The 22692-nt window shown below is 40.8% G+C and overlaps 1 protein-coding gene across 20 annotated transcripts in view; it reads left to right on the forward strand.

The window, feature by feature from the left end:
* The window catches only part of ASPH (aspartate beta-hydroxylase), a 191357-nt gene that overhangs the window by 156436 nt on the left and 12229 nt on the right, over positions 1 to 22692 (forward strand). For all 20 annotated transcript variants that reach the window (XM_081501116.1, XM_081501117.1, XM_081501119.1 and 17 more), the window contains 2 exons: positions 2625 to 2762; positions 16908 to 17043. In XM_081501116.1, coding sequence (XP_081357242.1) covers positions 2625 to 2762; positions 16908 to 17043 — 274 coding nt within the window. The remainder of the gene's footprint in view (positions 1 to 2624; positions 2763 to 16907; positions 17044 to 22692) is intronic.

Consider the following 22692-nt stretch of genomic DNA (forward strand, 5'->3'; position numbering starts at 1 on the left):
CCTCATTAACGCATATATAAATATGGAATCTAGAAAAATGGTACTGATGAACCTATTTGCAGGACGGAAATAGAGACACAGACATAGAGAATTGACTTGTGAGTACAGTGGGGAAAGGAGAAGGTGGGATGAACTGGAAGAGTACCGTTGACATATATACACCACCATGTATAAAATAGATGGCTAGTGGGAAGTAGCTGTTTAACAGGGGGAGCCTAGCTCGGTGCTCTATGATGACCTAGAGGGGTGAATTGGGGTGGGTGCTGGGAGGGAAGCTCAAGAAAAAGGGGATGTCTGTGTTCTTACAGCTGATTCACGTTGTTGTATAGCAGAAACCAACACAACATTGTAAAGCAACTATTATACTCCAATTAAAAATGAAAAAATTTAAAATCTGGCTAAATTCACTATATCCCCTATATAATTAAAGATAATTTTTTTTAATTCCTAATATATCATTCATAGTTTTGTTTCTCTAAGAGTTAAATGGTGAGGGGTGAGGGAGAGGACTTTCTTGGCAGTCCAGTGGTTAAGACTCTGCACTTCCACTTCAAGGGGCATGGGTTCAATCCCTGGTGGGGGGACTAAGATCCTCCGAGCTGAGCAGCTGAAAAAAAAAAAATTAAATGGCAGAGGGGTATAAGGTTAAGGGCCCTGTTTGATGCACTAGTACCAACTTTGGGTGTCAGAAAAGCTCTTACAGATACTTGAACATGCCCTGTAAGTACAATGTCTTGCCCAGGCACCCAGCATGCTGAGTGTTTAGTCCAGGACTGAAATCTAGGATTTCTAATTCCAATAATTTCTTTCTCACTATTCTAACACTATGTCCTTAAAGTGAATTGCTGATGATTAAAAAAATTAGTAAGAATTTCCTAAAATCATTTGTTGTAATTAGTATGGTTGTTCACTTTAACACTGAAAAATTAACTAAATTTAAATTGGACAAAAATAACTGAAATAGTCAATTTAATTTCAAAGGTAAAATGCTATATTTTTAAAATCAGACTACTATGAGCCATATTTAAAGAAATTACTTTATGGTTACCACTTACATGTCTTTCAAGGAAAACCTGTAAGAGTGATTAGTACATATATTCTTAATTTGAGATATTATTGAGAAAGATAATTACATAAGAAGATCACTTGTGATAGTTTCTTTTTAAATAATAGGGAGACAGAAAGACAGTGGAATAAGTTGCCAGATGCCCTGGGTGATTGTTCATCATGTTTAGTCTTTTTAAATCTCAGTTTGAGCATTTGTAAAATGGAACTATTTGGAGTTATAGAAAAGATCAAATGAAAATACATGTGCGAAAGCTAGTAGTGAGCTGAAAAGTGTTACTGAAAATAGAGATGGTTCTGCTAACACACTTGATTTTTCTAACAAACAAAATTTTGGCCTATGAATTTTTAAAGACTTTAAAGAGTTATTATTTGTTACATCTAAAGTAAGATGGAGTTTGATGAAAATATTCTTGTCTTCTTAATCTGCTTGATATTAACTGACTGTTTTCATTGATCAAGATGTGTATTTGAAATCACTCTTTGAAAGCAATCATTAGATCAGAATTCAGATAATAGAGGTGGGGACCATTAAGCACAATCCTAGAATTGTCTTCCAGTCTAAAGACAATGAGATGTGCTGGGTGCAGGGCTGTGTGGGGAGGGCCACCAGGAGAGCATATGGTTCAGGCATCATTTGAAGGGGACGTATGGAGCAGCAGACTGCAGCCAGCTGTCCCTGAAAAGACTAGTTAGTCTTCTTGGAGGGAAGTTGTATCATGTTAGAGCCTACAGCCGCAAATGTCATCCCTTATGGCAGGGATAAAAAATACTCGGAACAAAATTTCCCTTCTTAAAAAAACGTAATGAGGACTCTCACTCTATTTATGGCTAACTCAGAATATTATTTTCTTTTGTCTGCTTCTTTAATGGAGGGTTTGTACTCTGTTACCTTGGGGCAGTCTTCTTCTTCATGTGGACAGGGAAGACTGTTCATGTGAAAAGAAGGTGCTGTCTGGGACTTGCCTGGCAGTCCAGCAGTTAGGACACCACACTTCCACTGCAGGGGACACACAGGTTCAATCCCTGGTCCGGGAACTAAGATCCTGCATGCCACCAGGCGTGGTGGGGGAAAAAAATTTGCTGTCCTTTTTAACATTCCAAATCAGTAAAAACAGGTATCTGTAAAAAAAAAAAAAACGGTGAAAATATACTCCTTTCCTTTCAAAGGAAACATAGAAATAGAATTTAAGAAATGAAAACTAAAATATAAACATAGTTGCCTTTTGTGTCTTCAATGATTTATCCACTGAACAAAGTCCTAGACTCTGCTGAACACTCTGAGGAGACCAGACTGTATGCAGTGTGAGTCCTGTGTTCAGAGAACTTACAGCCTAGGAATGAAAATAAAATGCACATATTTATTTAAAATAATAGGTCCTAATCAAAAACCCAATCAAAGAACAGTAATTTTGCCAGTGTTTAACATATTGGGGCACGTGACCAGCAAGCTCTTTATTTATTGTCACAAAGTCATACCTTGTTTTTAGTGACTTTAGTTGTAAGGTTATTTATAGTAAGACTGCCTCATTTGGAGTTCAACCTTTCTGATTTTCCAGGCATATAGGTGGTACGAGCTGGGGCACCAGAGGGGCCATTTTGCCTCCGTGTGGCAGCGCTCACTGTACAACGTGCAGGGACTGAAAGCCCAGCCGTGGTGGACCCCCAAGGAGACCGGCTACACCGAGCTAGTGAAGGTGAGTGCTAAATTTGCCAAGTCCTTGGCTGTTTCCTCCTCAAAATTCAGAGATGGTGTCTCAAGCAAAGGAGTATCCGGGTGGAGATAGATTTTCTTTCCAGGGGCATGTGCAGAAAACAGTGCAAAGCAAATCTTTTCATCCCATCAGACACGAGTTCAGGTTAGATGGTAAACAGAGAAATTTGTTGAAGAACAGTTTTCAGAATTTTCAATTTAGGACCCTTTTGGCAAGAATACACAGAAGAACTGTACAAAAAAGATCTTCACGGCCCAGATAATCACGATGGTGTGATCATTCACCTAGAGCCAGACATCCCGGAATGTGAAGTCAAGTGGGCCTGAGAAAGCATCACTATGAACAAGGCTAGTGGAGGTGATGGAATTCCAGTTGAGCTATTTCAAATCCTCAAAGATGATGCTGTAAAAGTGCCGCACTCGATATGCCAGCAAATTTGGAAAACTCAGCAGTGGCCACAGGGCTGGAAAAGGTCAGTTTTCATCCCAATCCCAAAGAAAGGCAATGCCAAAGAATGCTCAAACTACCGCACAATTGCACTCATCTCACACGCTAGTCAAGTAATGCTCAAAATTCTCCAAGCCAGGCTTCAGCAATACGTGAACCGTGAACTCTTCCAGATGTTCAACCTGATCTTAGAAAAGGCAGAGGAACCAGAGATCAAATTGCCAACATCCGCTGGATCATCGAAAAAGTGAGAAACTTCCAGAAAAACATCTATTTCTGCTTTATTGACTATGCCAAAGCCTTTGACTGTGTGGATCACAATAAACTGTGGAAAATCCTGAAAGAGATGGGAATACCAGACCATCTGACCTGCCTCTTGAGAAACCTGTATGCAGGTCAGGAAGCAACAGTTAGAACTGGACATGGAACAACAGACTGGTTCCAAATAAGAAAAGGAGTACGTCAAGGCTGTATATTATCACCCTGCTTATTTAACTTATATGCAGAGTACATCATGAGAAACGCTGGGCTGGAAGAAACACAAGCTGGAATCAAGATTGCCGGGAGAAATATCAGTAACCTCAGATATGCAGATGACACCACCCTGATGGCAGAAAGTGAAGAAGAACTAAAGAGCCTCTTGATGAAAGTGAAAGAGGAGAGTGAAAAAGTTGACTTAAAGCTCAACGTTCAGAAAACTAAGATCATGGCATCTGGTCCCATCACTTCATGGGAAATAGATGGGGAAACAGTGGAAACAGTGTCAGACTTTATTTTTTTGGGCTCCAAAATCACTGCTGATGGTGATTGCAGCCATGAAATTAAAAGACGCTTACTCCTTGGAAGGAAGGTTATAACCAACCTAGACAGCATATTTAAAAGCAGAGACATTACTTTGCCAACAAAGGTCCATCTAGTCAAGGCTATGGTTTTTCCAGTAGTCATGTATGGATGTAAGAGTTGGACAGTGAAGAAAGCTGAGTGCTGCAGAATTGATGCTTTTGAACTGTGGTTTTGGAGAAGACTCTTGAGAGTCCCTTGGACTGCAAGAAGATCCAACCAGTCCATCCTAAAGGAGATCAGTCCTGGGTGTTCATTGGAAGGACTGATGTTGAAGCTGAAACTCCAATACTTTGGCCACCTCATGCGAAGAGTTGACTCATTGGAAAAAACCCTAATGCTGGGAAGGATTGGGGGCAGGAGGAGAAGGGGACGACAGAGGATGAGATGGTTGGATGGCATCACTGATTCGATGGACATGGATTTGGGTAAACTCCGGGAGTTGATGGACGGGGAGGCCTGGTGTGCTGCGATTCATGGGGTTTCAAAGAGTCAGACACGACTGAGGGACTGAACTGAACTGAACTGATGAATGACAAAGTGAGAGAGTGTTAGTCTTTCAGTTGTGTACAACTCTTTGCAATTCCATGGACTGAAGCCCACCAGCCTCCTCTGTCCATGGAATACTCCAGGCAAAAATACTGGAGTGGATTGCCATTTCCTTCTCTAGGGGATCTTCCCAACCCAGGGATCAAACCCAGGTCGATTGCAAGCAGATTCTTTACCATCTGAGCCACCAGGGAATGACAAAAGTCACTCCACTTATTCTGGAAATTTTATGAATTTTGAAAGGTTTTGCCAAGAACTGGAAACAAGGACTAGATAAAGTTCTTATAATATTATCTGAAGCCACCTCCTGCGTTTTGACCACAGACAGATCCCTTCTAACAAAAGGGTCCTAACATTTAACAGACACTGCAATTCACTACACCACATTGTCACTAATAATAAAGAGTCCAGTCCATTATCACCTCATATGAAAGTACCTCCCAGGGTGAGACCATGAAGGTTGGCTGACCCCATGAGATCTTGCAGGTTCCAAATGTAGGAGTGATCTGAGCAACAAATGGCTTCACCCTTTCAGACATCTGATGTAACTGAGCTGAGATAATATCTTGCCCCTGTGCCCTTGCTGATGGGAATGGAAAGGGGTGCAGCCATTTTGACAATGGTTGGCAGTTTCTCGTTAAACACAGTTACAGTCTAGCAATTCTACTCCTAGAGTAGAGTAGTATGGAAATGTGCACCTAAGTGTTCAGAGGAGCATTATTTAGAGTATAAAAAAGTAGAAATAACCCAAAGGTCCATCTAAATGATGATGAAAGGATAAACAAAGTATGATATATTACACAATGGCAATAAAAAAGGAAGAAGTACCAAGATTCGTGGTATAACATAAATGAACTGCGTATGACATGATGTTACCTATTTGAACTGTGTGTGTGTGTGTGTGTGTGTGTGTGTGTGACTCAGTCATGTCTGACTCTTTGCAACCCCACAGATTATAGCCCACCAGGCTCCTCTGTCCGTGGGATTTTTCAGGCAAGAATACTGGAGTGCATTGCCATTCCTTCTCCAGGGGATCTTATCAACCTAGGGATCAAATCCATGTCTCCTGCAATGCAGGCAGATTCTTTACCTGCTGAGCCCTCAGGGAAGCCCCCATGTGAACTGTCCAGACAGACAAATCAATAGAGAGAGGAAATAGATCAGTGATAGCCAGGAAGAGGGCCTGAGGGTGGGCGATTGCTCATGCGTAAAGAGTTATGGAAATGTTCTAAAATTAGACCGTGTTTATGGATCATGACTCTGAGAATATACTAAAACCCACTGGGTTGTAAAAAGTTAACTGAGCGAATTTTCTGGTATGTGAGTTATGTCGCAATAAATATGTTAAGAAATGGGAAGCTGTGATATATATACTGTAGTTCAAGTATGTTAAAAAAATAAACAGGTTTCTGGGGGTTGACGAATACCTAACTTAATTAACCTACATTAAGGTAATACAGTGAGGTTAGAGCATCCACTCCATAGACATACTGCCTAGTTTTGTTTGTTTTGTTTTCTATTGAAATATATTACAATATTATGTTAGCTTCAAGTATACAATATAGTGATTCAATATTTTTACAGTTTATACTCCATTATGTTATTACAGGATAACGGCTATAATTCCTTATGCTATACAGTATATCCTTGTTGTTTATCTATTTTATACATAGTGGTTTGTATCTCTTGATGCCATATCCCCATCTTGCCCCTCTTCCTCCCCTCTCCCTATTAGTTTGTTTTCTGCGTCTGTGAGTCTGTTTCTGTTTTGTTACATTCATTTCCTTTTTTATGTTCCACACATAAGTGATAACATAGAATATTTGTCTTTCTCTGTCTGATTTATTTCACTATGCATGATACTTTCTAGGTCCATCCATGTTGCTGCAAATGTCAGAATTTTTATTCTTTTCTGTGGCTGAGTAATATTCCATTTTTACATATAATGGAATATTATATATATCTATTCCTCTGTGGATGGCAATACAGTGAAGCAGTTTAGAGCATCTCCTCCGTAGCCACACTCCCTGGTTTTGAATTTTTGATCTCATTCACTGCTAGCTATGTGACAGTGAGCAACACTTTTTCAGGCTTCACTTTCATTGTGCAAAGTGCCTGTGGAAATAGTGCTTGTTCCATGGCTGTTTATTTAATAACTAGGAAATGCTCCATAAACATTAGTTATTGTGATGATTTATAATTTTAATTTATGTATTAACTTGTTTTCATAGGGAAATATTTTCTAGTTTCTAAGAAATATCAGAGAGCCAATTCTGAAATTTTACATACTATTAAAATAACAACATAACAGCTATCCTATATGAAATCTTATTTGTAATCCATGTGCTGAGCATTTTTGTATAGAATATTTCTAACCTTTATTCTTCAAGATGGGTATTATTGTACCCACTTATATTTGAGTAAATAAGGACTAGAGAAATTAGGAAATTTGCCCAAGGTCTTATATTTAAGAAGTCAGGGCTAGGGGACTTCCTCGGAGGGCCAGTGGCTAAGACTCTGTGCTCCCAACTCAGGGGGCATGGGTTTGATCCCTGGTCAGGGAAATAGGTCCCACATGATGCAACTAAGAGCTTACATGGCACATGGTGCAGCCAAAAAAATAAGTCAGAGCTGGGATTGGGACTGAGATCTCCTTATCCTCAAGTCCCTGCCACTATACCCTCTAAGTTACTGAGGTCTGCTCTTGTGTCTCATGTTATTCTTTTTTTAGCCAATTAAGTCTTTATTTCAAAATTCCATTTCTCTGGGCTTGATTTCAGCCCTGCCTGTTTCAAGCTCTATTTCACTAAGAGGAACAGAAAAGCCAGTCCTGGGCATTAATCACAGGGTCTGCAGTGGCATAGAATCTCGGTCAGCCTGTGCTTTGTGATTGTAAAGTTAGCTTGACTTTGCAAACTGCCTTTATTTGCAGAAATGTTAATATTGTACATTTACGACTTTAAAAAAAAGAAGTAGTTTCAAGTGACCATTTGCCAGTGATGATTGTGACAAGGCAGAACCTTCTATGTGATGGAACCCAGGGGCCAAGACCACTTAGTTGACAAACACTTGCTCATCAAGATTTTCTTCCATTTTCAAATCACAGACTTGACTATTATGGATCATGAATCATCACCCAGGCATTCATTCTGTAAGGTGGAAACCTTTTAGATGGGATAGCTGTTGTGTTTGGCCAAGCTCCTTTTAGAATAATTACCCAGATTCTCACTCTTAGGTAATGATTAACTGCCATGCATTGCACATTTTCATTTAAATTATTTGCATTGTATGTTCCAGTGAGCTGTAGAGTGCAATTTTGTTGAAGGCACAGGACAATGTTCAGCAAAATGTATCATCTGTGTTTTTCTGTTGTGTTGAATTGGCATTGTTTGCCTTATTGTGTAGCTGGCAATTTGGCAGTTCTATGCACCAGGGGTGTTAAGAGGCTGTGTAGCTCCTTGAAAAAAATTGAGAGAAAAACAGCCCAGTAGAGTTTTTTCTTTTAGGTATATGTTCATTAAAACTGAGTAATTTTTTGCCCAAATAACAAATATGAAAACTCTAAGTGGCTTCGAGGTATTTAACATAGAAATTGAAACAAAAATGGATTAATGTGTTTCTAGATTATAAATAGAAAAGGGAAAAGAAATCTCTTCCAGTAAAACAAAAGCCACCCTACACCCTACTTAAGAATTTTGCTCCTTTTTTTTTTTTAAGATTAACTTTTTGATCCAATTTATTTAGATGTAAACATGCATTGAAATCACTGTCATAACATGGAGAAAGCAATGAGAGCCAATAGCAACTGAAAACCATAGTTCAAAATAACCCTTTTCTATTTTCTTCCCTGCTACCTAACTGTGCATTCATCACTGGAAAAGGGGGAAATTCTTGCATCCTTTTTCTGAGATTTTCAAAGCACCTGCTCTGATGTCAATATATAGCATCACAGATAAGTTTTCCTTCTTCATACTGTAGTTTTCTTATAGTTGGAGAAGTGCCCAGTAAAACCTGCCAGTGGTGTGACACTGCCTAAGAATGATTGATTAAAATGATACTCTTCCTGGCATTCCCTCAGACTATGGCTTTTATTAATTAAGAAGTCTATTGTGTATGAATAATGCCACCTGGACAAAATTAAAAACTTATACGGGAGTACATTAGTGGTTCAACATTTGTATCTGTGTGATTCAATATTTGAAATATTTTCACTGAACTGCTTTTGAAATAAATTGGATTGAGACAGAAGCAAAAATGTCAGATTTACAGTGAAATTAAGCTGTAAAGTAAGAGGATTATCAATTTTATAGGAAAGTAAGTATCATAGTAGAAAGAAGTTCTGAAAGCAGTTCCTAAAGATTAATATAATAATTTAATCCTGTTTTTCTAAATCAGACTTTACACTTTTGAATTCCAAAGGTATTTTCACTGAAAATGACAACAAAATGACCATGGGAGTGCAGAGAATTTACAGAATTTGATGGCTATGTGATTTAAGAGGAAACTTCAGAAGCAGGTTAGCTTTGCTCTCTGCTCTGACTCCTTGGAAAAGTCATTTCGCCCACCTGAGATTCAGCTTCTTTCTCTCCAAACACGAAATAATTGCCTCAGTTCCTCCTCTCCTACAAGGTGCAAAAGCAAAACACAACAAAACTCCACCATCAAGGATGTTCCCATGTGGGTTTAAACATGAGCCCTTACTAAGAGCTGACACTCTGCTAAAGTTATAGAAGGGCATGTAATGCCAGTTACGGCAACATACCAAAAAGATGACATATCTGAAATTCTTTGAGGGACCTTTCTGGCGGTCCAGTGGTCAGGTGCAGGTTCGATCCCTGGTCAGGGAGCTAAGATCCCTCATGGCTTATGGCAAAAACAAAGCAAAACAAAACACATAGAACAGAAGCAATATTGTAACAAATTCAAGAAAGACTTTAAAAATGATCCACATTTAAAAAGTCTTTAAAAGAAAAAAGAAATGCTTTGACTTATTTCAAACTAAAAGGTCATTTTCTTTTTCAAAGCAAAATTGATGAGTTTTAGGTATTTTTGTTTTTTTGCACGTGTGCATGCTAAGTTGCTTCAGTTGTGTCTGACTCTTTTGTGACCCCATGGACCGTAGCCTGCCAGGCTCTGTCCATGGGATTCTCCAGGCAAGAATACTGGAGTGGGTTGCCATGTCCTCTCCAGGTGATCTTCCCAACCCAGGGATCATACCCGTGTCTCCTACACTGCAGATGGATTCTAACCAGGGAAGCCCCTTGTTCAGTTTTTTATAAATACCTAAAAATTGGCTTTGTCTCTGATCCTCCTTCCAGTATAGTGTTTGACTTACATACAGTCCAGGGCACTCCATTGCAAGCCACATCTGGAGGTTAGTAAAACATTTGCAGTTTCAAAATTTTTGATCAAGTAGATCATGATCCATATCTTAACATACATATATACATACTGATTGATGTGTTAAAAATACATGTGCATATACACATGATAGATCATGTGCTTATCTGTTTATCAGTGGTTTGTTTTATATATAAACGGCACATCTCTCTGTCTGACTTGCAGCCCCTTGAGATTAAGGACTTTGTGGTTTTTACTCCCTCAGGACACAGCCTGGTGCTCTGTTCCTTGTAGGTAGAGCAGAGACGCGACAACAGAACGTCATTTCCCCTTTTACCTTCTCCTGACTGAGGACGTTGGCCGGTGTCCCTGCCAGTCTGGACTAGAGCAGAGGACTCTGAGTTCTTGAAGACCTCGGGCTGACTGCCTCTCCTGGCAACCTGGACTACCTTTTCTCCTTTCTGCTAGGAGAAGAAACTCTTTTCCTCCTACTCTTTAGAAAGAGTGAAGTTCAGGCCTCTGAGACTCTTCTCTCGCTCTCTGCCTGATACTTTATGTCGTCCTTTTCCTTCGGTAAAGATAATAAGAGACTGAATATACAGAGGGGCAATGGCCAAGCCATTTATAGAAATGGAATCTACCTACCATCTGCAGCAAACTTCCAGGGAAACCAACCCCTTTTCTATAATAAATAACCCAGGAGGCCAGCCTACTGTGAACCAGACTGGCAGCAAGCCAGATTATTATCTCCAGTGACAATCCTGGAAGCTGAACAGTAACTTCTGTTATCATTCTGCCCATATATCCAGGGCTTGATTAATAACTGGCAGCTCTCCTAATTTGTGTCCCCATTTCCAATTTAGCACCAACCAGAGAAAGTCAGATATGCTCCCCTAACCAATCACTAGTGGCTCAGGCGGTAAAGAATCTACCTGCAATGCAGGAGACCCAGGTTCGATCCCTGGGTTGGGAAATCCCCTAGAGAAGGAAATGGCTACCCACTCCAGTATTCTTGCCTGGAGAAATCCATGGACAGAGGAGCTGTGGGGTTGCAAAGAGTCGGACACAACTGAGTGACTAACACACACAACCAATCACTAGGGCTTCTCTGGTGGCTCAGTGGTTAGGAATCCACCTGCCAGGTTCGATCCTGGGTTGGGAAGATTCCCTGAAGAAGGAAATGGCAACCCACTCCAGTGTTCTTGCCTGAGAAAGTCTATGGACAGAGGAGCCGGGCGAGGAAAGAATCAGACACGACTTAGAGACTAAATGACAACCAATCCCTAGAACACTCAGCTTCTGTTAAGCCTGCCTACAGCTTCCCCAGGCCAATAGCCTCCGATCAGGGCTTCCCTGCCTGAAACCTTCCCTTTTTCACTAGAAAGTTTTCCCATGTCTCTGCCCAGACACAGGTGATGGTGGCAGACTCCCTTGCTCCAGCAAGCTCTGAATAAACAGACTTTGCTTTTCTCATCTGATTGGTCTTTGTTTATTTCCCAATAGGAAATGTCAGATGTTTTCCTTTATTTTTATATTCGAACTTGAAAAACTGGAGATCTGATTAAAATGCATTAGGAACCAGCAAGAGATTGCTTCGTCAATGCTACTAATTTCCCCAGAGATTTTATTAAAATCAGTTTGCTGTGAAAGCATCACACTGTCTATGGTGTTTGCTTGGATTTCATAACTTCAGCTCAGCACTCAGGGGGCTGCCCCTCTACCCTGCTATTAGTCTCTCAAAGGCAGAGGACACTGCTACCCATGTCCTTTCATCACGGTGTCAAGTATAGGCATGTTTTAGCCAAGATTTAAGTAAACTGACTTTATCTCTAAAAAATCAGATCTAGAATTCCTAAAATAGTTAACTGTTACAAGCATATCTAAGACAATTAGATAAAAAGGGTATATATTTTACTAATGTACCACTGTTATCAGTTCATTCTAACTCTGATTTAATGTGGAAACTCGGCCTGAAATAGTCTTGGATCACTTCAGTTCAGTTCAGTTCAGTCGCTCAGTCGTGTCTGACTCTTTTCGACCCCATGAATTACAGCACGCCAGGCCTCTCTGTCCATCACCAACTCCCAGAGTCTATCCAAACCCATGTCCATCGAGTCAGTGATGCCATCCAACCATCTCATCCTCTGTCGTCTCCTTCTCCTCCTGCCCCCAATCCTACCCAGCATCAGGGTCTTTTCCAATGAGTCAACTCCTCGCATGAGGTGGCCAAAGTATTGGAGTTTCAGCTTCAACATCAGTCCTTGCCTTCTCTCAATTTCTAGTCAGGATCTTTCAAGGTACAAACACATTTCTGGGACTTCTGCCAGTGTCTGTGTTTGCCCACAGTTACTTACCTAACCTTGCTTAGGTTTATCTTGTATTATGTTTTGTCCACATGTTAAAAGTGTAACTTTTTCTGATTTTTTTCCATGACTGTGTTTTGTTTTGCTGCCATAGACTTACTGGTGTACTGATCCCCTCCCATCTGTGTTGGCTTTCTTAGCTGGATCTAGTTTTAACCTGAATCTGCATTAATGTTACATGTTGACTGTGTCCCCTCAAAACTTATATATATATTAATTCCTATTCCCACGAATATGACCATACTAGGAAATAGGACCTTTAAGGAGACAAAGTTAAAATGAGGCTGTTAGGGTGAGCCCTAATCTGATATGACTAGTATCCTTATTAGAAAAGGAAATTTGGACACACAGGGATGTCTGAACACACAGAAGAAAGACCATGTAAGAACATAGAAAGTAGCCATCCACAAGCTGGGGAGAGAGGATTCAAAAGAAACCAAACCTGTTGTTGTTCAGTCGCCAAGTTGTATCCGACTCTTTGTGACCCCATGGACTGCAGCAGGCCAGACTCCCCTGTCCTTCGCTATCTCCTGGAGTTTGCTCAAATTCATGTCCATTGAGTCAGTGATGCCATCCAATCATCTCATCCTCTGTCACCCCTTTCTTCTCCTGCCCTCAATCTTTTCCAGCATCAGGGTCTTTTCCAACAAGTCAGCTTTTCACATCAGCTGGCCAAAGTATTGGAGCTTCAGCTTCAGCATCAGTCCTTCCAATGAATATTCAAAGTTTATTTCCTTTAGGATTGACTGGTTTGAGCTCTTTGCTGTCCAAAAGCTTACCTAGAAATTATTCACTGGCTAGAATCCTGTACATAGTCAAGCCTTCAATCAAGTGTAAGAACAACTTCAGATAAGTAAAAAAAGAGGATGACCGATACCATATACTATCACTTATCTGTGGAATCTAAAAAAATGACATAAATATATCTATGAAACAGAAACAGACATAGACATAGAGAACAAATTTGTGGTTGTCCATGGGGAGGGGGTTTAGGGGAGGGGAAGATTGGGTTTTTGGGAATAGCAGATGAAAACTATTATGTATAGGATGGACGAACAACAAGGTCCTACTGTATAACCCAGACAACTATATTCAGTATCTTTTGATAAACCGTAATGGAAAAGTATATATATGTATAACTGAATCACTTTGCTATACAAAAGAAATTAATGCAACATTGTAAATCAACTGTACTTCAATGAAATTTAAAAAAAAAAGAATAACCAGATATTTTTAGAAATTCAGTTTTACCTGCAGTGTGTGTCCTTTCTCAGGAACACGGATAATCCTTTATTCAGATTAGAATTGAGTAATTAGGGAGCCTCATGCTGGGCAGAGGTCAAGAGAAGTTCCTTGATGACAGTGGTCCAGCAAGCCCAGACACCACCCACTTCAGAGCAGAGCAAAGCAGATGGTTGCTGTAGGTTATCTTCAGAGAAAGAGCTTATATGATGTTTTTGGCAAAAGGTAGCATAGTATCGAGATTTTACAGCATACTTTCAGGGCTATAAAGAAGCAGTGTTAAGGGTGTTAGAAAATCAAGCCAAAGAAAAGGAGGCAGAATTTATATATTCTGCACGTGAAATGAAGTATATTTGTTACACCTCAATAAAACTTAAATGGGAGTTTACTCAAATGTGTGAAAGGTTTGTGAGATGAGCTGAATTGCTAGATGGAGAAGAAGAAAAAGAAGACATCAAATTTGTTCCCTTCCCTGGTAGAAAATGAGTGATAAAGTCTAGAATTAATAAATCAAGAGATAGCAATATAAATATATTATTTAGATGGATGCAGGTAAATATGAGAAAAAATATTTAAAACAGTTAGCTGGGGACTGGACGCAAGACTGGGGAAAACTTGAGTAAAAGACTGCTGCTTTCATTATAAAACTTGTAGTAATATTTCACTTTTTAAAAAATGTGTATTTCTTAATCGAATGAACATAGCAAGTGAAATAGTTAAGAATTAGTTTGGCTTTAGTTTGCACCTCTAAAGCCTTTCTGCTAGAAATCAGTGTTAGGAGAAATCTTTAAAAATAGGACTTCATCTAATTTGATGTTGAAGAGAAAAGTATGCCATCTAAGTGGGGTGAGCAGAGTAACTGCAAAAAGAGGAAACGGCCCTGCACTGGAAGGAGGGGGAGGATTAAGGAGAGCTGGCAGCACAGGGTGGGATTAATGAGGCTTGAAACTGGAAGTCCATTTATAGATGAGTGGAGTGCCCAATATAGCTGAGGTTTAACTGAAAGGCAAGTGCTGATGACGGGTTTATGAGGCCGCGAAGCACTGTGAAAACAAACAGATCTCTGTTTGCTAAAGTCTGTGTAGTCAGAGGAAAAAATGTGAATCAGAAGCTGCTGTCTTCTGGGCAACCAACCCAAATACCAACCCTATGAATCTCTCTTTTCAGTTTTACAAAATGAATGAATGTAGGGTCAAGGAAGTAATATTTCAGATGAGAATGTAGGCATGGCCTGCTCTGTGCAAGCCTTCAGGTTCCTGTTGGAATTTCCTAAAAAATGGAGTTATTTGCCAAGTCAGAAGACTAATGATACTATTACAGAAAAGATACATTTCTCCTTCTTATCTCCTCCTCCGTCTCCTTTTTCCTCTTCTTCCTCCCTCCCCTGCCTCACTGCACACCTCTTCCTTTGTTCTATCTCTATGTCTCTCATGCATGCACACAAGAAAAAATTTTACTTGGCCTTTAATTCCTGTAACCATTGAATTTTTACAGTGTGGTTTCTTGGTTTGTGCTTGAAAATACCATTCCCAGGACCCACTCCAGATTCCCTCCCCCATGCCCAAAAAAGAGACTCTTTTTCTGGTGTCTTTCCAAAACTGAAAAACATTCCCAAGTGCAGTCATTAAGCATGCTTGCTTAATCGCTCAGTTGTGTCCAACTCTTAGTGACCCCATGGACTGTAACCCTCCAGGCTCCTCTGTCCATGGGATTCTCCAGGCAAGAATACTGGAGTGGCTTGCCATTTCCTACTCCAAGGGATCTTCCTGAACCAGGTATCGAACCCGCATCTCTTGGGTCTCCTGCCTTGGCAGGCAGATTCTTTACCACTGAGCCACCTTCAGGCACAATAATTACTTTGCTAGAAAAAGTGACTCTGTTGAACATGTAGGGGGTTGTGATGGTTCTGTTCTCTGTGTTTTTCAAGTCACCGTGTAGCACTGTGTAATCTCTTTTTAGCCCAGTTTCCCCAGCCATCAGAGTGTGTGCTCCCTTTGAGATGTGCCCAATACCCAGCCAGGGGGCACCTTGTTCCACCAGTACCTTGCCCAGTGTGTGTCCTCAACATCACAGTGGGGATCCATGGCCGCTCTGCTGCCCCAGAGGGGAGCAGGGCCCCAAGCCCTCTGCAGTCTGACCCCCTCCTTCCACAGATGCCCCAGAGATGATGGGGGCGGGGGGAACCACAGTGCCAGTTTCTGGTGCTAGACTGTGAGTCCCTAGACTCAGTCACTGTCCAAGTCCCCTGTCATCCCTCAAGATAGAAGTCTCCACAACACCCACAACACAGATCCTTCCAGTTGTCAGATTCTACCTCCAAGTACTGAGCTCTAAAGAGAACAGGCTGAGTGACTGTTTCATGATAAATAAAGAAAAAAAGTCAACGTCCGTGCAGCATTTGCTCAGCAGATTGAGGAGTCAGTGGTGCTGCCACTGGAGTGTTTCCAGTTGGGGACCAACTGGGAGACCATGCACCCCTTTGCTCCTTTCAGCCATGAGTCTGTCATCCAGCACCTATGTGCAAACAAGAAAAAAAAATTTAAGTCACTACTGCTCATGGAAAAGTCTCTCAGCCTTGGGGGACCCTGGGGAGAGGAGGCAGGAGGGGGTGGAATGATACTTCACATGTAAAAGACAGCCTGCTCTTAAGGAAAATTTAAAAATTTGTATTTAGTGATGTCATCACTTTAATGTTTTCCCTAGGGCTTCACGCCCTATTTTAGGAACAAAAGATCAGCTCTTTCCAAAGATGCCCCTAAAATCAACTTTCAGAAGAAATGAAAGAAGATTCTAAAATACCAGGAGGGCAGAGAGGAAGAGCCTGATGTATGAGGCACCCACCAATGGCCTCATTTGAAAAGTAATTCCATGTGTTAGAGCAGTAATTCTCCCATCAGTGTGGTAGTTTAACAAGAATCAAACAGATTCATCTCATAGCTTGAACAAGTTACAATAGCTGCAGAGAGTGTTGGTAATTTAGGTGCATTCAGGATGGGGTGAATGTCTAGGATGGGCTTCCCAGGTGATGCTAGTGGTAAAGAACCTGCCTGCCAATGCAGGTAGACTTAAGAGACATGGGTTCAATCCCTGGGTTGGGAAGATTCCCCTGGAGGAGGGCATGGTGACCCACTCCAGTATTCTTGCCTGGAGAATCCCATGGTCAGAGGAGCCTGGCAGGCTACGGTCCAGGGAGTCACAAAGAGTCAGACACAACTTAGCAACTAAACAACAACAAATCTAGACGAGAGGGAAATTTTCATTACTTATTAATCAGACAAACAAAAAGCTGAATGTCACTCTAAAGTGTATTACCAGGCATATTTTCAGTCCAGAATCTTCTCTCTAGTCCTTAGAAAGAAACTGGAAGTTAATCCGAGATGAAGGCCTTGCAGTGCTGGATAAAACCCAGGGCCTCTTCCTGCCTGAAGATGAGAACCTGCGGGAAAAGGGTGACTGGAGTCAGTTTACACTGTGGCAGCAAGGTGAGCGCCTGACTTCCTGATCATTCTCTGTGATCTGATGGGAAAGTGGGGGGCCCTTCTGGGAATACTTCACAGAGTCTGGGAAACCCAGATTATCAAAATCTGTTCACTGCTTCTTAAAATGTATGAACACTCATTTATGTGTGTGCATGCAAATTCATAGTTTTATATATGCGTATGTGGTATTTGGATATATAGTGTGTTTTGATTTTCCTGGTCTTTTCTGTTACATGATATGTGACAAAGAGTAGTCCTAGTGTATAGATGTAACTGAAAAGCCCACCATGGGTGCCTTAGAAAGGAGCTTCCCTGGGCCTCCTTTGCCCCTGTCCCGTGGAAATGCATCCCAACGTGAGAGCTGTTAGGGGTGATGACACACCAGAGGGACAACTCAGTAATAGCTAGTGTCTGAGCTCCTCAAGAATAGGAACGGGGGGTTTCCCTGGTCGTCCAGTGGTTGAGAATCCGCCTGCCAATGCAGGGAAGGTGGGTTCGATGATCTCTGGTCCAAGAAGATCCCACATGTTGCAGAGCAACTAAGTCCATTTGCCACAACTACTGAAGCCCACCCTCCAGCTTGTGCTCTGCAACAAGACAAGCCACCGCAATGAGAAGTGCGTGGACCACAACTAGAGAGTCGCCCTCACTCACCACAGCCAGAGAAAACCCAAGCAGAGCAATGAAGACAGTGCAGCCAAACAGAAATTAAAACAAAAAGAATAGGAAGGGGTTCACAGTCAATGTAACATTCCCTGAGCAGAACCCAGACCCAGGTACACGCCCCACTCTGTGTGTGTCCAACGAGTTAATATCAATCTGTCCTCAAAATGAGAAGCATTGAATTTTATCTTTAAAGCACTCTCCAACTCTCTTGAAAATTCAAATTAACTTGGGTTAACAATAGCTGTACAAAAGTAAATCCATTCTGAAGACTAACCAGCACGTATCTCACACCTTTAAACTGCAGAAAATAAAGTAGAGGATGGTAAGCAGTTGGTTTATATTATGGGACAAATAAGCACCCTCCTTTATGTCAGTATGCTTTCAGAATACGAAGGTTTACATGTCAGAGAAAGAAGAACAACTTCAATAATATTTTCAGGGACATGTCCATAAGAAGAGAGATCACAGGATTTCAAGCGACTCTGTCAGCTTTTTTCCAACAAGACTTTTTTAAGCAGAGCTATAGTAAGGTCAATATGTGAACAGCATGCTGATTTTTGTCTATCGGTATCTCACTAAATGAGTCAATTCTGTTGGCCGTAAGCGTTCACCAGTTCATCCGATGCCTCCATTCCATTAACATCCTCATGCTTCATAGAACCTACTGGGCTTCCTAGAATAAGCCTTCAGAATCGTCCTCCTGGAGGTAATTTTTGGGAACCATACTCTCTGCTAAAGCCACGTGCTTTAATAAGACTGAAATATGCAAAGCATTGTAGGGCATATAAGAACATAAAACAAAAGTAAATAAATAATGGAGACAGTTTGGTTGGTGGCAACCAAATTATTTGGTTTGACTTTTAAGGTTTGGGTGTATTTAAAAAAATTTTTCAACTGTAGCAAAATACACATAACTTAAAATTTAGCACCTCATCTGTTTTTAAGTGTACATTCAGTACAGTCAAGTATATTCATATTTTTGGGCAACCAATCTCTGAAACTATTTCACCTTGCAAAACTCAGCCCTTGACAACCACCTTTGCACTTTCTGTGTCTATGAATTTGACTACTTTAGACAAAACAATTCATTATAAGTGGAATCATACAATATCTGTTAACTTACAGATTTTCATATATTTTTATTATACCTAATTTTCCATGAATTAGAGTAATTTCTTAAAGTACTCTTTACTTCCTGTTATCTTTGTTAAATCCTTCTTCCCATTGAATGGAATTTGCATGTTCCTTCTTTTTTTCTTAAGTTTGACAGAGTGATCTATTATTTCTTTAAAAAAAACTCAAATTACATCTCACCTTGTTTTAATTATTTTCTAATTTCTGATTTTATATTTTTCTTCCTCCTCTTGTTCTTTTGTTATTTATTTTATTGGTTTTTTGGTAACTTTTCAGTTGGAACTTCTTAGTAAATTTATTTTCGTTCTTCTTCATTAGTAAAAGCATTTAAGACCATGGACTGATCTCTAGCTTTGATTCAAAGCTGATTCAAAGTTTTGACTACTTTCCTTAAGCTGTAATATGTATTTTCACTTGTATTATTCCCCCCAAAAGACTTCATTTTATCTTGATTTCCATTTTGATCAAAATAATTTAGAAGTGTATGTGTGTTCTACACATATCCGTTTTTCAATCAGTTGCAGTCAATTAACTAGAAATTAATTTCTAGTTTTATTTTTTGATCATAAAACAGTTTCTCTTTTAGGAAGTTTTATTAAGCTTCTGTGTAGTCTTTTGTCTGTGGTTGCAGGCTTCTGGGAGGAATCCAGTATTTTCTGGAAATAAATGCACAGTTTAAGGACTTTTGATGGCATCCAGTAACATAGCTTGCATAGAAGCAGGGTGGCGTCCCTGAAGGAAGATGCCCTGTCAGCCTGGAGACAGAGGGGTCAGGAAAATGTGGGGAGGGAGGCTGCAAGGCTGTTGCTTAGCAACCCTGAGAGCTCAGATCCGGACAAGAGGACCATAAGGATCTGACTTAGTAGAGGCTTAGAGGTTGTCTAGTCTAGTTAGGAAAGGATGCTACTGGATATTTGAAGGCCTTGAAGCTGGCTTCAAGCTTGGTTTCCATCCATATGTAAGTGGAAATCACAAAAGGTCTCTAAGCAGCCCCGTCAGTTCTGAAGTATATGTTGTTGTTGTTGTTCACTCACTAAGTTGTGTCCCACTCTTTGCAACCCCATGGACTCCAGCACACCAGGCTCCTCTGTCTTCCACTATCTCCCAGAGTTTGCTCAAATTCATGTTCATTGAGTCAATGATGCCATCCAACCATCTCATCCTCTGCCACCTCCTTCTCGTTTTGCCTTCAGTCTTTCCCAGCCCAAGGGGTTTTTCCAGTGAGTCGGCTCTTCATTCACATCAGGTGGCCGGAGTATCAGAGCTTCAGTATTCCCTTTTAAATGATCAGCTTTTTTGAGTTAAAGAAAGAAAGACAGAATCAACAAATATACATATAAATTTTTCCCCACAGATGCTTTCAAATTGCTACGTGGGTGTTATAGAACATCTGTTTTGTTCATTTATTGCTACGACGATGAACAGTAAAACATACAGTTAGCAAATATGCCACACATGCATGGTCATTTTGTTTTCCAGAGCCCATGGGAGACAGTGCTACCTGATCCCAAGAGCCTCTCTGGATGAACTCAAGATGAACCTCTGAATTCTTCTCAACACACTGATCAGCTGACAGTGGCTACCTAGACAATTCTAGGTAGCCACTGTCAACTGATCAGAGTTGTCATGCAAGACGAACCTATTGTCATCCCAGCAGTAGAGCCTTGAAACTTCAGAGAGCTACAACCCAGGACCTTTAAAAACCTTGGCTCCATGAATTGTTGTTGTTCAGTCTCAGTCATGTTTGACTCTTTGTGACCCCATGGACTGTAGCACACCAGGCTTCCTTGTCCTTCACCATCTCCCAGAGCTTGCTCAAACTCATGTCCATTGAATCGGTGATGCCATCCAACCATCTAGTCCTCTGTCATCCCCTTCTCCTCCTGCCTTCAATCTTTCCCAGCATCAGGGTCTTTTCTACTGAGTCAGCTCTTTGCATCAGATGGCCAAAGTATTGGAGTTTCAGCTTTATCATCAGTCCTTCCAATGAGTATTCAGGATTGATTTCCTTCAGGATTCACTGATTTGATCTCCTTGCTGTCCAAGGGACTCTCAAGAGTCTTCTTGTCCAACACCACAGTTCAAAAGCATCAATTCTTTGGAGTTCAGCTTTCTTTATAGTCCAGCTCTCACATCCATACATGACTACTGGAAAAACCATAAGTGAAATTGTTCAGTCGTGTCCAACTCTTTGTGACCCCATGTACGGTAGCCTCCCAGGCTCCTCCATCCATAGGATTTTCCAGGCAAGGGTACTGGAGTGTGTTGCCATTTCCTTCTCCAGGGGATCTTCCAGACCCAGGGATCGAACCTGGGTCTTCCGCGTTGCAGGCAGACACTTTACCATCTGAGATACTTTGACTATATGGGCCTTTGTTGGCTAAGTAATGTCTCTGCTTTTTAATATGTGTCTAGGTTGGTCATAGCTTTGCTTCCAAGGTGGCTCCATGAATATCCCTCTTAAAATGTATTCTTCACATGTAAATGAAATATTCAGTTGATTATCTCAGATTTGCATTGGCATTTAGATCTCTTTCTAAGGCTATTTTTCCCCAAAGAAGCAGAGTTTATCAATTCTTGAAAGTTACTTTAAACTGTGTGGGAAATAATAAAATAACAAAACCACACTGCGTTCAGCTGCTGGGCATTTTCTCCTTAGCTGAATGGTTTGTTCTGCACAGCTATGTTCACATCCAAGATGCAACGAAATGGTAAATCATGCTTTAAAGCATAGCCTCTGGAGACAGAGGATCCTGAGTTGGGGTCCTGGCTGTACCACTTATTACCGTGTAATGTGGGCATGTTGCTGAATCTCTGAGCCTCAGATGCAACGAAATGGTAAATCATGCTTTAAAGCATAGCCTCTGGAGACAGAGGATCCTGAGTTGGGGTCCTGGCTGTACCACTTATTACCGTGTAATGTGGGCATGTTGCTGAATCTCTGAGCCTCAGATTTCTCAGCTGAAAAATGACAATGAAAATAGTGCCTTAAGTATGGGGTTGTTACTAGAATCAGTGAGTGTTCAAAGGTCTGACAGATAAATGATAGCTATACTAGTTTTTTATTACATAATAATTATACATTATATAATAGTAATAGAGGCAGTCTTAGGTCACAGTTAAGAACATGGACTCTGGGAGTTAAAATGTCTCTATCTTTCAAAAAAATAACACATCGTTTATACTCCTCCATGAGAGCAAATGGCATTGTACCTTCCTGAGCACCTCATTCCTAAGAAACAGTGATTTTGTAGGTGGTGAGGAAAGTTGCATAGTCCAAGGTGCTTCAGACTCTACCTACATCTGTGTTCTTGACAGTCACTCAGAGAAACCCCTGTCTCCCAGAGACCTCCTTCCCTCTTCTTTATCAGCACATAAAGAATGAGCTGTACATTGAAAAATACATTAAATTTCAATGAAAAATAATAACTAAGCTATTTTGCTTCCTTAGGGTGGGTGGATTAATTTACTATGGCCACTATAACAGATTACCACAAGTTTAGTGGCTTAAGATCGGAGAAGGCAATGGCAGCCCACTCTAGTACTCTTGCCTGGAAAATCCAGTAGACGGAGGAGCCTGGTAGGCTGCAGTCCATGGGGTTGCGAAGAGTTGGACACGACTGAAGTGACTTAGCAGCAGCAGCAGCAGCAGTGGCTTAAGATAACCCAGATGTATTATCTTTACAATTTAGAGATCAGAAGTGGGTCTCACTGAGCTAAAATCAAAGTGTCATCAGGGTGGCTTCTGGTGGCTCTGGCATTTCTTCTGGTGGCTCTGGCTTCTAGAAGTTGCCCACATTCTTTAGTTTGTGGTTCCCTTCCATCTTCAGAACCACCAATGGCTGGTCACGT

This window comes from Giraffa tippelskirchi, chromosome 6 (genome assembly GCF_054371585.1).
Source record: "Giraffa tippelskirchi isolate mGirTip1 chromosome 6, T2T-mGirTip1v1.2.pri, whole genome shotgun sequence".
Lineage (NCBI taxonomy): Eukaryota > Metazoa > Chordata > Mammalia > Artiodactyla > Giraffidae > Giraffa > Giraffa tippelskirchi.